We start from the raw sequence: 14,426 nt of genomic DNA, 5'->3' as shown, positions 1-14,426 counted from the left end.
AAAAAGAAAAGCGAATTCCTCATGGACGCCCTGAAGACAGCTATGAAACCCATTTGCAAGGAGGAGTTCCTAGTTTCCTTCAGTCTGACAGAAGCATACTTCCATATTCTGATTCACTCGAAAATCACTTTGCTTTGCCTGGTGGGGGGAGTACTGCCAGAAAGTGTTGCCCATTGGATGTTCACCTGCGCCACATTCGTGCACAAAGCCGATGGTGGCACTCGGGGCTCACTTGAGGCTTCAGAAGGAGCACATCTGCAATATGTAGACAATCTGCTCATATGATGTCTTTCCTGATGGAGATACGATGATCAGAGATATGATGGCCCCTAGCCTCTGGAGCAGCATGGGCTATTTATCTTTCATTTGTTACATTTATATCCTGCCCTTTCCTCCAAGGAGCCCAAGGCGGTGTACATGATCCTCCTCTCCATTTTATCCTCATCACAGCCCTGTGAGGTAAGTTAGGCTGAGAGTCAGTGACTGGCCCAAAGTCACCCAGTGAGCTTCATGGCTGAGTGGGGATTTGAAACTGGTCGCCTGAGTCCTAGCCCAACACTGGTCCAGTGTTTAGACCTAGTCTAAACACTGCACCACACCGGCTTTCACTATACTCACACTGGGTTCCTTGCAAATCCTCAGAAAAGCCACCTTTCAGGCCTGGTCTATTTTCCACAGGAAAGGAGGGCGAAGATGCCCCAGGTGATCAGGGCGCCAATGTTCTCCCCACATTCAGAAGCAATTCCCTGGTACATCTGCAGCAGCCTTTGATCTCAGGCACAGAGCCAGGAGGCTCTTGCTGTGGCTCCTCTTGCCTTTTCAGGCAGAGAGAACAGTGCAGGAGCACTACGCAGTTGCTGTGGCTGTGGAGGTTTAAAAACGGGGTGGTGGGTGTTGCTAGCTCTAGGATCAGGGAGGCTGCCGGGGGTGCAGGCAACCGCAGATGCAAGCTCACTGCAAGGGGGTGATGACGAGGTCTCGGGAGGCAGCCAGCGGCAGCTTACATTTGTTGGAATTGAGGGTGGTCTGTCTAGCCCTGCAGACCAGGCAACAGGGAGAGCATGCGTTCATGGGGGGGGGGGGCACCCTTGATCTCTTGAGTTGGTGCTGCCTATAATTGGGCAGAAAAGCATCTGGTATCCCTATTATTACAGCACATGTATGAAGAATTCAACAGCAAGGCAGACTGGCTAAGCTGCCAGGACCTTGGATTAGTGAAAGTGGAGTTTGCCTCCATAGTTCTTCAGAGACATCATCATTTTGGGGTGTATGGAGGTGGACCTGTTTCTAGACAACAATGGGGTGGATTCTTTGCCAGATTCCAGTGTGAAGGGGCCGAGGAAATAGAGGCCCTCAGACTCAGTGGTCTAGGTATCTCCTGTATGCTTTTCCACCAACTGAGCTGCAAAGATCAGGGCAGAGATTATTCTGTAGGCTATAAACTGGCTCTGGCAGGTATGGTTCTTAGATGGAAATGTCACGGGGGGGGGGGGGGGGCTCTTTGGAAGGAGTTGCAAAGCCAAGGTGTCACACTACATCTAGACCCCACCTGACTGTAGCTGCAATCTTTGAAGTTGAGAAGTTGATCTTGAAGGGCAATGGTTATGACAGCAGAGGGGTGGATACCATCATGTCTTCCTGGTATCCAACCATATATACAGAAAGAATTCATCAGGGGGAAAGGATTGATTCCTTTAGAAGCAGAGATTCGGATAGTACTGGCTTTCCTCCTGTTAGGCAGAGATCTGGCTCTGGGTCCAAACATGCTCAACCGACAAGTTGGAAGCCTTCACAATAGTCCAGACAGGACCTCTGGACCTGGTTTCCGATTGTCCAAAAATGAAAACATTCCTGTGTGGAGCTTCTCTTCCCAAGTCTCCAACAGTTTACAGATCCCTTATATGGGATTTTCACAAAGCGCTGAGAGCTTTAACACAACGTCTGTTTGAGCCACTTTTCACAGTGTCCTTGAAAAAGCTTGTCTTAGAGGTGCTATTTTGTGGCAATCACTACTCACATGTAGCGTATTGGAGCCAGGAACTCTTTTGGCAAGGAAGGAGCTCTGTATGTTCCACCCTGATTCAGTTATGAACAGACCCTTTCTTTCTTTCCAAGGTGAACTTGTTTCGACAAGTGTAAGAGCTGGTCCTACCTTTGTTTTACCTGAACCATCTGAAGGAGAGAAAGTGGTGTCAGCTAGATGTATGAAGACCAGTCAAGGTCTTCATATATCTTCATACATCCTCAGATGAACCAGGGTCTTCCGTGTTTGTTTCTCTTTCTTTTCACCTATCTACCATAGGAATGAGTATTATCAAGTGGATCACAGTATCCATCTGTGTACTATGAGGCATCTGTTTCTGCTGTACCTTGGGGTATTATGGTCCATTCCACAAGAAGTACTACCACGTCTGCTTTCTTTAGCACTAATGCACCCCTAGTTGATATTTGTAGGGTGTCTACATGGTTCTCGGCATGCAGCACTACAAGCTGAACACGTTTTCTCTGCCAAAGGTCCTTCTGAAGGGGAATGCTTCAGCAGGCTCAGCTTTGGGATCCAGTGCAGTGAAGGGTCCACCCTAGGATGGATACCACTTCTGGGCATCCCATATGATGCAGTAGGCAACCTTTTCAGTCCCATGGACGCACATGACAATTCTTTTCAAGGCTGCGCTCATGTTATGGGGGGGGGGGCCCCCATGGGCATATTTTCTTGCCCCCTTTCTAGAATTCCCACTTTTCTTGCCCCCGTTCTTCCCGATCAGGGTTTCCTTTCACCTGCTTCCCCTCCTTTCTTCTTGCCCCGACTGCTTCTGCCCCCCATTACCCCCCGTTTCACCCCCGTTGTTCCACCACACTCTCCCCATTGCATTTGCTGCCACTTCTGCATCCCCACTGCTTCACCTCAGCAATAAAGAAGCCCCCTGATCTGCTGACTTCCTGCTTTCTCTCTGCCGAGTCTGGCGGGAGGCGAGACAATGGGGGTCTGGTGGGCGCTTGTGGGGGTCCTGGTGGGTGCCAGCCCTGCCATGCAGGGATACTCTCCTTCACTGTAGGGAGACGGAATGTAAGGCTTGCCACGATAAGTTCCCTTTCTTCAGTGGATGCAGGTTCCCCTCGGTTGGTGCTGCATTCTGCTGGGGATTGGAGTGGGGCTTTCTGACTCTCGGGGTTTGAGCTAGAATAGCTGAGTCCTGGGGATGCCTCTCTTCTGTCCTCTTGTTTCTTCTGATTCTAACTACAAATGAGTTGCATTATTGATGAGCAGTTCCTGGATTTGTTTGGTTCCAAGCCTGTTCTCTTTTGCTGTGATATATCTCCAAACTGGGAGAAACTCTCACACATGGAATAGGAGAGCCTTGCGAAACAAGGCTGTTTTTGCATACTGGAGCAAGTGGGAGGAGTGACCCATCTGAGGATGCCCTCCGTCTACTTTTTACATTAAGCCCAATGTTCACCGCCGCCGCCGCCCCAGTCTAACTAGCAAAACTGTCCTTACATGCAGCTTCTTGTTTTGCAGTTTCAGCTCCTTTTCCCTTCATTGATGATTGTGGTGGAGCAGATAAAGACCCAGAAGGTACAGCCAGGCGCCTTGGTTTCCATTGGCAGTGGCTTCCTCTTTTCACAGAGGCCTGCCCAGGAGCAGTTGGATCCAGATTGAAGCATATGCAATTGGGCTGGTGGAAGCTGACTTCCTTCCCCCTATGGCAACCCCTCTAGCTCCTTGAAAATGCTACACAGAAGGTCAGGGGGACCATGCTGAATGGTGCAGCGGTGCAGCTGAGGTGCAGTGGGGAGGGGAGATCCCCCAAAAGTGGGTGGAGGCACTGTCGGTGAGCAGAGCCCTTCCATCAACGGAAGGCAGATCCTGGATCCAGCCCAAGACCTGCTGCCCCCATCCACAGAAAAATAGGAATGGTGTTTATATGTGGATGAGAGCTTAAAGTGACTTCCTTCCCCTCTGGGTTAGCAGGAGATGAGGGGAGGAGCGGGCCTTCTGGAGTGCAGGTGTCAGCTAGCGTTGGAGCACCCTTGGATTTCTTCCCTAGGAAGTGATGTGACTGGAGCTATTTCCTTTGCAGATTCATGGCTGTCAAATCTTGGAGACTGTCAACAGATACAGCCGTGGCGGCCTGCCACCTGTGCGGCGTGCTCTCGAAAAGTAAGGGACGTCCATTGAGTTCCCTGCTTCCCGAGGCCTTCTGGGCGGGAGCCATTCCAAGTCTGGACAGGAACGCCAAGTTCTAGGTCCCAGGAGTCTGTCCCCCGATAAATTAATCCTCCTGAAGTGCCACTGCAGCTTTTATGGCACTTGTTCTCCCCAGCTCCCTTTGGAGATGATCCACAGGGGGAAGTTCGGCCTCCTGGACCTCGGTTGAACTAGCTTCAGTGTGGCTACAGCTTGCAGTGCTTGGATCCCTTGGGGCTTTTATTGGAATTCACAGCCGTTCAGAGAGGAGTGATGCCAGCTCCCTTTCCTGGCCTCAGACTGGATGCCAGCTCCCATTCCCCCACCCCAGCTCTGGTTCTGTGCCCCTTTTGTCTCCCCACACCTCCAGGGTCTTAGCCATGTGTCATGCCGTTATGTATAAGCAGCTCTCTGCTTGGATGCTGCATGGGTTGCTCTTGGACCAGCATGAGGAGTTCTTCATTAAACCAGGCCCATCTTCAGGGATTGTCCCTGCCCAGCCTGAAGAGGACGATGATGACCTGGGCATTGGAGGGCTGACAGGGAAACAACTGCGAGAACTGCAGGATATGGTGAGATTTTGATACCCTATGAGATCTGTTTAGTACTGTTCTACATTAACTGTTAAAGATGTGGGGTTTAAGACAATTCTCTGACAAATATGATGTCCTTCAAAACCTTGAGATTTCTATCCTGGTCCCTCAGTCATGGCTTGCTGGGAAAGACTATTTTCCCCTCCTCCCCCCTTGGCTCTGTCCCTCGTACCACAGCTTTGCAAGCTCCACCTCCCTCTTGATAGCCAGTCCCCCAAAAGGTGCGGTTCTACCCAAAGCCCTTGGGGGGGAAAGGGTTTTGACAGTTTTATGTTTAGATTTCCCCATTATCGTGTTCCCACCCCCTGTTCCTTGTTCCAACAGAGGCTGATTGAAGAGGAGAATATGTTGGCCCGTTCTCCAAAACAGTTCTCTCTACGGATAGAAATGTTGCCCTCCTACATCCCTGTGCGTGTTGCTGAGAAAATCCTCTTTGTGGGCGAGTCTGTCCAGATGTTTGAGAGTCAGAATGTGAGCCTTCGCAAAAAAGGTGGGGCACTTCGGTTCGATTCCTTTTGAGTGGGGTGTCGGGTACTTTGGGCTCAGTGTCTTTGCTTGGCTTACTGTTAGTGTGCCATCAGGCTGCAAAATACATGTGCTGCCTCATCTCTCCCTTCTGCATTGTGCCTTTTATTTGGTGCAGTGATGTCTTCTCAGGTTAGCTCAAGGAGAAGGTGCATTTCCTGCTGGCCATGGGACCCTCACTGTGAGCACAAACTGGAGGCCCCTTTGGGTAGAGCAGGGGGCAGAAGCTCCTTCAGCCCAAGGGCGGAATTCCATTTTGGAGAAGCTCTCGGGGGTTGTATTCCAGTGGTGGGCAGGGTGAAAACCCCCCAGCATATTTGAGCGTAAAGCTCTTGTTGCCACTAACTGAACCTTAGGAGAGGCATTTCAACCTTTTTAGAAGAGGCCGGGGAATGCACAGAAGCTGGAAAACCACCAAACGTGGAGCATGGCCTTCTGGGGAAGCCTGGATTAGGCCCCTGGGCCTAAGGTTCTGCCCCCCCGGGTTAGAGCATTTTGTTCATAAGCTCCCAACACCACCTACTCCTTGCCAGTGAGAGCCTCAGTTTCCTCTGTGCTTCACTGATGCTGCCCCCCCCACCCCAAGATGCCCCAACTGTAACCAGGTTAAACATCCTTGCTACTCTTAAGCTCTCGGGCCAGACCTGGCAGTGGCTGCAGTCTGCCTCCTGAATGGCAGCTGCACTGCTCCTCATCCTGGAGAGGGAGGAGTCTTAACAATACTTCAAAATGGGTCCCAGTAGGGAAGGGCCACTTCTGGATACCACACTTTAAGAGATGAGTTCAGAGAAGGGCAACAGAAATGATCAGGGGACTAGAAACTAAGTCCTGCGCAGAAAGATTGAAGGAACCGGTATGTGTAGCCTGGAGTAGAGAAGACTGAGGAGGGATATAGAATCATGGAATAGTAGGGTTGGAAGGGGCCTATAAGATCATCGAGTCCAACCCCCTGCTCAATGCAGGAATCCAAGTCAAAGATATGATTGCACTTTCCAAGAACCTAAAGGGTTGCCACAGAGAAGAGGGCTGCAACCTGTTAGCTATCATCCAAGACTGTAAGACACGAAATAACAGGCTTAAGTTACCTGAAGGCAGATTTCGGTTGAACCTCAGGAAAACCTACTGGTGGTCAGAATAGTCGCGATAGAACCAACTGCCTAGAGAGACAGCAGGCTCTCCATCACCAGAGGTCTTCAAGCAGAAACTGGACAGCCAGTCAGAGATGCTTTAGAAGTTTTTAAAAGTCAGAGATGCTTTAAAAGTCTTCAAATACTGCATTTATCGACCCGCCAGTTGGCATTCTGGCAGAGATGAGTTCTTTGTCGGAACTTAAAACACTCCCCTTAGACCAGCAGTTCTCAACCTGTGGGTCGCGACCACTTTGGGGGGTCGAACGACCCTTTCACAGGGGTCGCCTAAGACCATCGGAAAACACCCCGAAACGAACACATCTTGGCAGTTCCTGCCTCATTACCAAACTACAACCCCCACAATGCTCAGCGACAACGCTTCTCCGAGCACCTATGATTACGTAATTTGGGCTAGGGCAGGGGGAGGAGAGAAGTAAACGAAGACGTTCGAATGGAGGAGACGTTTAAGCCGTTAACTGAAACGGAGCGGTCGGAACTGAGCCAGGTGTGACGGGGAGGAGATCTGCGGGCGTGAGCCTCCCTCCGCTGCTGGGCGGGTGTCGCGAGCGCTCCCGCATCCAATCCCCTAATAGGGCGCAGCAGGGAAACGAGGGCGGGTGGGAGCGTGCTCCGAAGCGCCCATTGACCGCAATGGATTGTAGGGGGAAAGAGCAGTCTGAGCAGATGGTCGTGTAAACAGGGGCGACGCTACGTCAAGCCAGTTCCCCTCGGTTCTATGAAGCACTATAGGGCTGGGTAGGGAAAGCGCGCACGTGTCTCCCATTACGATAGATGTTCTCACGTCCCGGATAAGGTGATCCCAAGGAATTGGCATCTTCTGGTGCTCGCAAAATCGGCTTTATAATTTTGAGACTTTAAATTACCAATTAGTTTGCACTGAGGCTAACTGTTACAAACAAGCAAACGAAGGGGGTTGGATCCAAGATCTGCCTTCAGTTGATAGAAGGCTTCTGCTCAATATTTGGGAATCCTACACACGCACACACACACACACACTACAGTTCACTCCATTCAGCAGGTCCCCTAACCCACTGTGTAACATTATGGGAGTCTGGAGGGGCTGCTATGGGAAGGAGAGGTGGGGAACTCCCATTGCACATGACTAAATCTGGATCTAATCCAAAATGGATCCCAGATTCAAATCTTAGCATGGTGAAAGTAGCCCCTAGTTTCATTAGTATCTTTAGTATTGAATTTTTCTCCCATTGCACATGATACTAGGTGTCTGCCTATGTGGGCAACTGTTGCACATCTCGAACAGACTTCAACAGCTAAAATATATTATTACTTATTGGGCTGCACTTAGGTAACCTATCTGAGTATGAACTATGTATCTTGTGCATCCAGCCCTAGATTTTCTTAGTTTATCACGGAACAGTTCAGCTGCTTACCATGCTCCGGTTATGATGCCTTTCTTTTATTCCTACACCTGTTTTCACAACTGTCCTACAACCACCACCAAGGCTTGACCTTGGGATAGAATACTACAGTACAGTTCCTCAGCCCTGATCCAACAAACACCCCCACCAGTGTGGGCTCCCACCTTTGCACAATGCTTGCTGCAAAGACAAAGAAACCATGCCCACCCCTGTGTGGCACCTCACTGACTGTGCCAGCAAGAAAATAAAAGGTCCAGAGGGAGAGGCTCTCCCTTTATTTGCACAGCCAGAATGGCACAGGACCACTGATAGCATCCCATGGATTTCTTTTCACCACACTCTTGAACTTTATCAGGCTGCAGTAATCAAGAGTTACCAGAATCAATATTGAGTCATCAGACTTTACCTGTCAGGCGGCATGCATTATGTGGGATGCAGGGCTGGCTTAGCATTTGAGGAGATTAAAAACTCTAGGGCAGCGGTTCTCAACCTGTGTTGAAAGCAGCAGTATTGGAGGTAAAACGACACTTCATGAATTATAATTACTGGGTAAATGTAAAATCATGTACTGTAAAATCATCAACTACTGCAAAAAAAAAAATCTGTACCATGGGAAGGTGAAGATTGCTGAGGATTTACTGTTGCTAGCAGCCAAAGACATTGTTCGAGTTATGATCGGAGACGAATTTGTTACGAAATTGAGTGCAATTTCCTTATCTAACGACACTGTCCGCAGAAGAATAGATGACATGTCTGCTGATATTCTTGATCAGGTAATCCAGGAAATTAAATCTGCTCCACTTCCAATATTTAGTATCCAGCTTGATGAATCTACAGATGTTGCAAACTGTTCACAATTACTGGTATACGTGAGGTATATTAATGATGGCGACTTTAAAGATGAGTTTCTTTTTTGCAAACCTCTTGAAACGACAACTACTGCACATGATGTATTTCACACAGTTGGTTCATTTCTGAAAGAGCATAAGATCTCTTGGGAAAAAGGTTTGTGGTGGCAAAATTACAGTTATGAAGTAGCAACGAAAATAATTTTATGGTTGGGGGTCACCACAACATGAGGAAAGGTTGAGAACCACTGCCTTAGACCGACTAAGAATATCCCAGTCGCGGGTAAATTGCAAAGCACCACCAGTATGGAGACCTTTATAAATGGCAGAGATATATTCCATGGTAACCTATCTATGGAAGAGGTTGGATTGATAGTTTCTCCAACCTTTATCTCACAGCTCAGCAAGATACCTTGTGGAGACTTTCATCTCTAAAAAATGGTTTTGTTGACCAAGTCCAAGCAGGCTACAGAGCTTCAGTCAGGCAAAACTGGCCTAGAAGTTTTGAAAATTTGGGATGGAGAGAAGGCCTGTTCTGATTTGCATCGGCAGGATGCACTTTCAGCAGATCCCCTAAACGCAATCAACCCCATGAAGGATTTAAACGTTAGGGGAGAAAATTTCCACACTCAAGTCTATGCATTTTCAAAGAAAGAGGGAGAATCAAGGGACCTTGTAAAACAGCAGCCTCCAGTCAAGGACTCAAGTATCTGCACACAGCAATGCACAGCCTGCCAAAGGACTGAGCCCCTACCTCACAGGTTGGTACAGGTGGGCATGGAGGTTCATTCTGGTTTTAACAAGTGTGGAATACTCAAGGAAGTCCAGCAGGAAAGTGGCGTGGCTAAGTCCCGCCCCAGTTATAGGGAGTGTGGATGGCAGGAAATCAGATACCTGGATAAGGAAGAGTTGGGAGCAAATGAGGCCCATACATTAAGTTATTCAGAGACCATCTCAGTCCCCCCAATACAATCTAATGTGATCAGGTCACACCATTCTTTTGATAAGATTGAACCACTCCACTCAAGCAAAGGTGAGGATAAAAGCTTTTATTTCCCACAAGGCAGGGATAAACAGATCTCCAGTTCATCCCACATTAACCCTCCTATTCCATCATTGGACCCTAAAGAAGCAAGAGATCCCCCCACCTAGTAATTGACAAGCCTCAGCTAATCAGGACTTGTCAAAAACAAGTCCTGCCAGACAAATCTGATCTCATTTTTTGATCAAGTCACCTCCCTTGTAGACCGTGGGAATGCTGTAGACATCATATACTTGGACTTAAGCAAAGCTTTCGACAAAGTGCCCCATGATATCCTGATGAGCAAACTAGCTCAAAGTGGGCTAGATGAAACAACGATCCAGTGGATCCACAGTTGGCTACAGAATCGGACTCAAAGAGTGCTTATCAATGGGACCTTCTCAAACTGGGGAGAGGTCACGAGTGGGATAGCGCAGGGCTCAGTCCTGGGCCCAATGCTCTTCAACATTTGTATTAATGACTTGGAAGAGGAGGTGCAGGGAATGCTGATCAAATTTGCAGATTACACAAATTTGGGCGGGATAGCTAATACTTCGGAAGACAGAAACAAAATTCAAAGTGATCTGGATAGACTGGAGCGCTGCGCAGAAAACAACAGAATGACATTTAATAGGGATCAATGCCAAGTTCTGCACCTAGGAAAAAGAAACCAAATGCACAGTTACAAGATGGGGGATACGTGGCTCAACCACACTACAAGCGAGAAGGATCTTGGAATTGTTGTCGATCACAAGCTGAATATGAGCCAACAATGTGATGTGGCTGCAAAAAAGGCCAATGCTATTTTGGGCTCCATTCATAGAAGCATCGCTTCCAAATCCTGGGAAGTACTAGTTCCCCTCTACTCAGCACTGGTTAGGCCTCATCTGGAGTACTGTGTCCAGTTCTGGGCACCACACTTTAAGAAGGATGCAGACAAACTGGAGAGGGTTCAGAGGAGGGCAACAAAGATGATCAGGGGTCTGGAAACAAAACCCTATGAAGAGAGACTGAAAGAACTGGGCATGTTTAGCCTTGAGAAAAGAAGACTGAGGGGAGATAGGGTAGTGCTTTTCAAGTACTTGAAAGTTGTCACAGGGAAGAAGGCCAGGATCTCTTCTTGATCATCCCAGAGTGCAGGACACGGAATCATGGGTTCAAGTGACAGGAAGCCAGATTCCGGCTGAAAATCAGGAAAAATGTCCTCACTGTTGGAGCAATACGACAATGGAACCAATTCCCTAGGGAGGTGGTGGGCTCTCCCACACTGGAGGCGTTCAAGACGAGGCTGGACAGCCATCTGTTGGGGATGCTCTGACTCGGATTCCTGCATTGAGCAGGGGGTTGGACTCGATGGCCTTGTAGGCCCCTTCCCACTCTACTATTCTGTGATTCTGTGATGCAACAGAAGGGCCTTCCTTTTTTAGTGTGGAACGTTGCAGGCTGGAATATCCACAAATATGATAGAGAATTTCTAAAATTACTTCAGGAGCATGGTGTTATCTGTATACAGGACACGTGGATAATTGACTCACAAATAGATAAGATCTATGTAGAAGGTCATACAACTTGGACCCTCCCTGCAAAAGAGCTGTCCTCTAGGGGCTGCCCAGCTGGTAGCGTTACTATTCTTTTAAACCAAAAATGAAGGCTTGATAAGATTAAGATTAAGGTGGAAGTTGCTCTGCCCCTATTAATAGCAAGATTGTGGTCAGGAAATAGTTTCTCCTTAATCACAATTAACATCTATATCCCCCCTCATAGCATGAGAGCCTCCCCCAGTACATTATGGATGTACTGGGGAACAAGCTGTGTTCCAAGCTGGTTATTCAACAATGCATCGTTGTTTTGTATTAGACCACTTGGTTAATAAAGTGGTTCTCAACTCGTTTCAGCCCACAGACCACCAGGCCAGTCATAAATTTTCATACACCACCTCCTTTTTTATTTTTTTATTTTTGGTTGAGACATGATTAAAATCAGCAGACATATTTTGGTTTTTAATTTATTTCTTAGATGTTTGGATTCTCTTCTCACTGACAAGCTTTTCAATGTTTGGAGTGGTACTTGATAAGGCACAATGAATATCACTTTCCTCTGTGAGCCAATTCCTCTGTTTGGACTTTGTTGTTCAGTCGTGTCCGACTCTTCGTGACCCCATGGACCAGAGCATGCCAAGCCTTCCTGTCCTCCGATCCTTCCCGAGTGTGCTCAAGTCCATATCCATTGCATCGGTGATGCTATCTAGCCATCTCATCCTCTGCCGTCCCCTTCTCCTTTTGCCTTCAATCTTTTCCAGCATCAGGGTCTTTTCCAGTGACTTTTCTCTTTGCATTAGGTGGCCAAAATATTTGAGCTTCAACTTCAGTATCTATCCTTCCAGTGAGCACTCAGGGTTGATTTCCTTTAGGATTGACTGATTTGACCTCCTTGCAGTCCTGGGGACTCGTAAGAGTCTTCTCCAGCACCACAGTTGGAAAGTATCGATTCTTCGGGGCTCAGCCTGCCTTATAGGCCAGCTCTCACAGCCATACGTTGCTACTGGGAAAACCATAGCTTTAATTATACGGACCTTTGTCAGCAAGGTGATGTCTCTGCTCCTTACTTTGCTGTCTAGGTTTGCCATAGCTTATAGAATCATAGAATGGTAGGGTTGGAAGGGGCCTACAAGGCCATCGAGTCCAACCCCCTGCTCAATGCAGGAATCCATGTCAGAGCATCCCTGACAGATGGCTGTCCAGCCTCGTCTTGAAGGCCTCCAGTGTGGGAGAGCCCACCGCCTCCCTAGGTAATTGGTTCCATTGTCGTATTGCTCTAACAGTCAGGAAGTTTTTCCTGATGTTCAGCCGGAATCTGGCTTCCTGTCACTTGAGCCCATGATTCCGTGTCCTGCACTCTGGGATGATCAAGAAGAGATCCTGGCCTTCTTCTCTGTGACAACCTTTTAAATACTTGAAGAGTGCTATCATATCTCCCCTCAGTCTTCTCTTCTCAAGGCTAAACATGCCCAGTTCTTTCTGTCTCTCTTCATAGGGCTTTGTTTCCAGTCCTCTGATCATCTTTGTTGCCCTCCTCTGAACCCTCTCCAGTGTGTCTGCACCCTTCTTAAAGTGTGGTGCCCAGATTCCTCCCAAGGAGCAGGCGTCCTTTAATTTCATGGCTATGGTCACCGTCTGCAGTGATGTTAGAGCCCAAGAAAATAAAATCTGTCACTGCTTCCATTTCTTCCCCTTCTATATGCCAGGAAGTGATGGGGCCATGATCTTAGTTTTTTTTAATGTTGAGTTTCAAACCAACTTTTGCACTCTCCACTTTCACCCTCAACAAGAGGCTCTTTAGATCCTCTTCGCTTTCTGCCATTAGGGTGGTATCATCTGCTAATTGATAATTCTCAATTATTGTTGATAATTCTCCCGGCAATCTTCATTCCGACCTGTGATTCATCCAACCTGGCATTTCTCATGGTGTACTTTGAGTATAAGCTAAATAAACAGGGCGACAATATATAGCCTTGTCGTACTCCTTTCCCAATTTTGAACCAATCGGTTGTTCCATGTCTGGTTCTTATTGTTGCTTCTTGACCCTCGTACAGGTTTCTCAGGAGACAGGTAAGGTGGTCTGGTACTCCCATCTCTTTAAGAATTTGCCACAGTTTGTTGTGATCCACACAATCAAAGGCTTTAGCATAGTCAATGAAGCAGAAATAGATGTTTTTCTGGAATTCTCTTGCTTTCTCCATGATTCAGCAAATGTTGGCAATTTGATCTCTAGTTCCTCTGCCTCTTCGAAACCCAGCTTGTACTTCCGGTAGTTCTCGGTTCACATACTGCTGAAACCTAGCTTGTAGGATTTTGAGCAAAACCTTGCTGGCATGTGAAATGAGCGCAATTGTACGGTAGTTTGAACACTCTTTGGCGTTGCCCTTCTTTGGAATTGGAATGTAAACTGACCTTTTCCAGTCTTGTGGCCACTGTTGAGTGTTCCAAATTTGTTGGCATATTGAGTGCCGCACTTGTAACAGCATCATCTTTTAGGATTTTAAATAGCTCAGCTGGAATACTGTCATCTCCGCTAGCTTTGTTGTTAGTAATGCTTCCTAAGGCCCACTTGACTTCACTCTCGAGGATGTCCAGCTCACGTTCAGTGACCGCACTATCATGGCTATCAGGGACATTCAGATCTTTCCTGTATAGTTCTTCTGTGTATTCTTGCCACCTCTTCTTAATCTCATCTGCTTCTGTTAGGTCCCTGCCTTCTTTGTCCTTTATCATGCCCGTCTTTGCACAAAACGTTCCCTTGAGATCTCCGATTTTCTTGAAGAGATCTCTAGTCTTTCCCGTTCTATCGTTTTCCTCCATTTCTTTGCATTGTTCATTTAAGAAGGCCTTCTTGTCTCTCCTTGCTATTCTCTGGAACTCTGCATTCAGTTAGCTATATCTTCCCCTTTCTCCCTTGCTTTTCGCTTCCCTTCTTTCCTCAGCTACTTGTGTAGCCTCATCAGACAGCCACTTGGCTTTCTTGCATTTCTTTTTCTTGGGGATGGATTGAGTTGCTGCCTCCTGAACAATGTTACGGACCTCCATCCATAGTTCCTCAGGCACTCTGTCTATCAGGTCTAATCCCTGAAATCTATTCCTCACCTCCACTGTATATTCATAAGGGATATGATTTAGGTCATAACTGAATGGTTTAGTGGTTTTCCCTACATTCTTCAATTTAA

At 47.6% G+C, this 14,426-nt stretch overlaps 1 protein-coding gene across 11 annotated transcripts in view; it reads left to right on the top strand.

Moving 5' to 3' along the window:
- TUBGCP4 (tubulin gamma complex component 4) overlaps positions 1 to 14,426 on the top strand; it is a 52,038-nt gene that overhangs the window by 9,935 nt on the left and 27,677 nt on the right. For 6 of the 11 annotated variants that reach the window (XR_014785449.1, XM_084817850.1, XM_084817848.1 and 3 more), the window contains 5 exons: positions 400 to 459; positions 3,521 to 3,577; positions 4,083 to 4,162; positions 4,560 to 4,761; positions 5,107 to 5,272. Coding sequence is in view for 10 of the 11 variants with exons in the window: in XM_084817850.1 (XP_084673976.1) it covers positions 400 to 459; positions 3,521 to 3,577; positions 4,083 to 4,162; positions 4,560 to 4,761; positions 5,107 to 5,272 (565 nt within the window). In the remaining variant the exon portion in view is untranslated. The remainder of the gene's footprint in view (positions 1 to 399; positions 460 to 3,520; positions 3,578 to 4,082; positions 4,163 to 4,559; positions 4,762 to 5,106; positions 5,273 to 14,426) is intronic. The other 5 variants (XM_084817853.1, XM_084817852.1, XM_084817851.1 and 2 more) reach the window with 1 other exon arrangement.

The sequence above is a fragment of the Heloderma suspectum genome, chromosome 11 (assembly GCF_057233095.1).
Source record: "Heloderma suspectum isolate Gila_16-S chromosome 11, 16-S_ref, whole genome shotgun sequence".
Lineage (NCBI taxonomy): Eukaryota > Metazoa > Chordata > Lepidosauria > Squamata > Helodermatidae > Heloderma > Heloderma suspectum.
The sequence above is the reverse complement of the archived record's forward strand: the minus strand, read 5'-3'. Positions and strand labels throughout refer to the sequence as shown.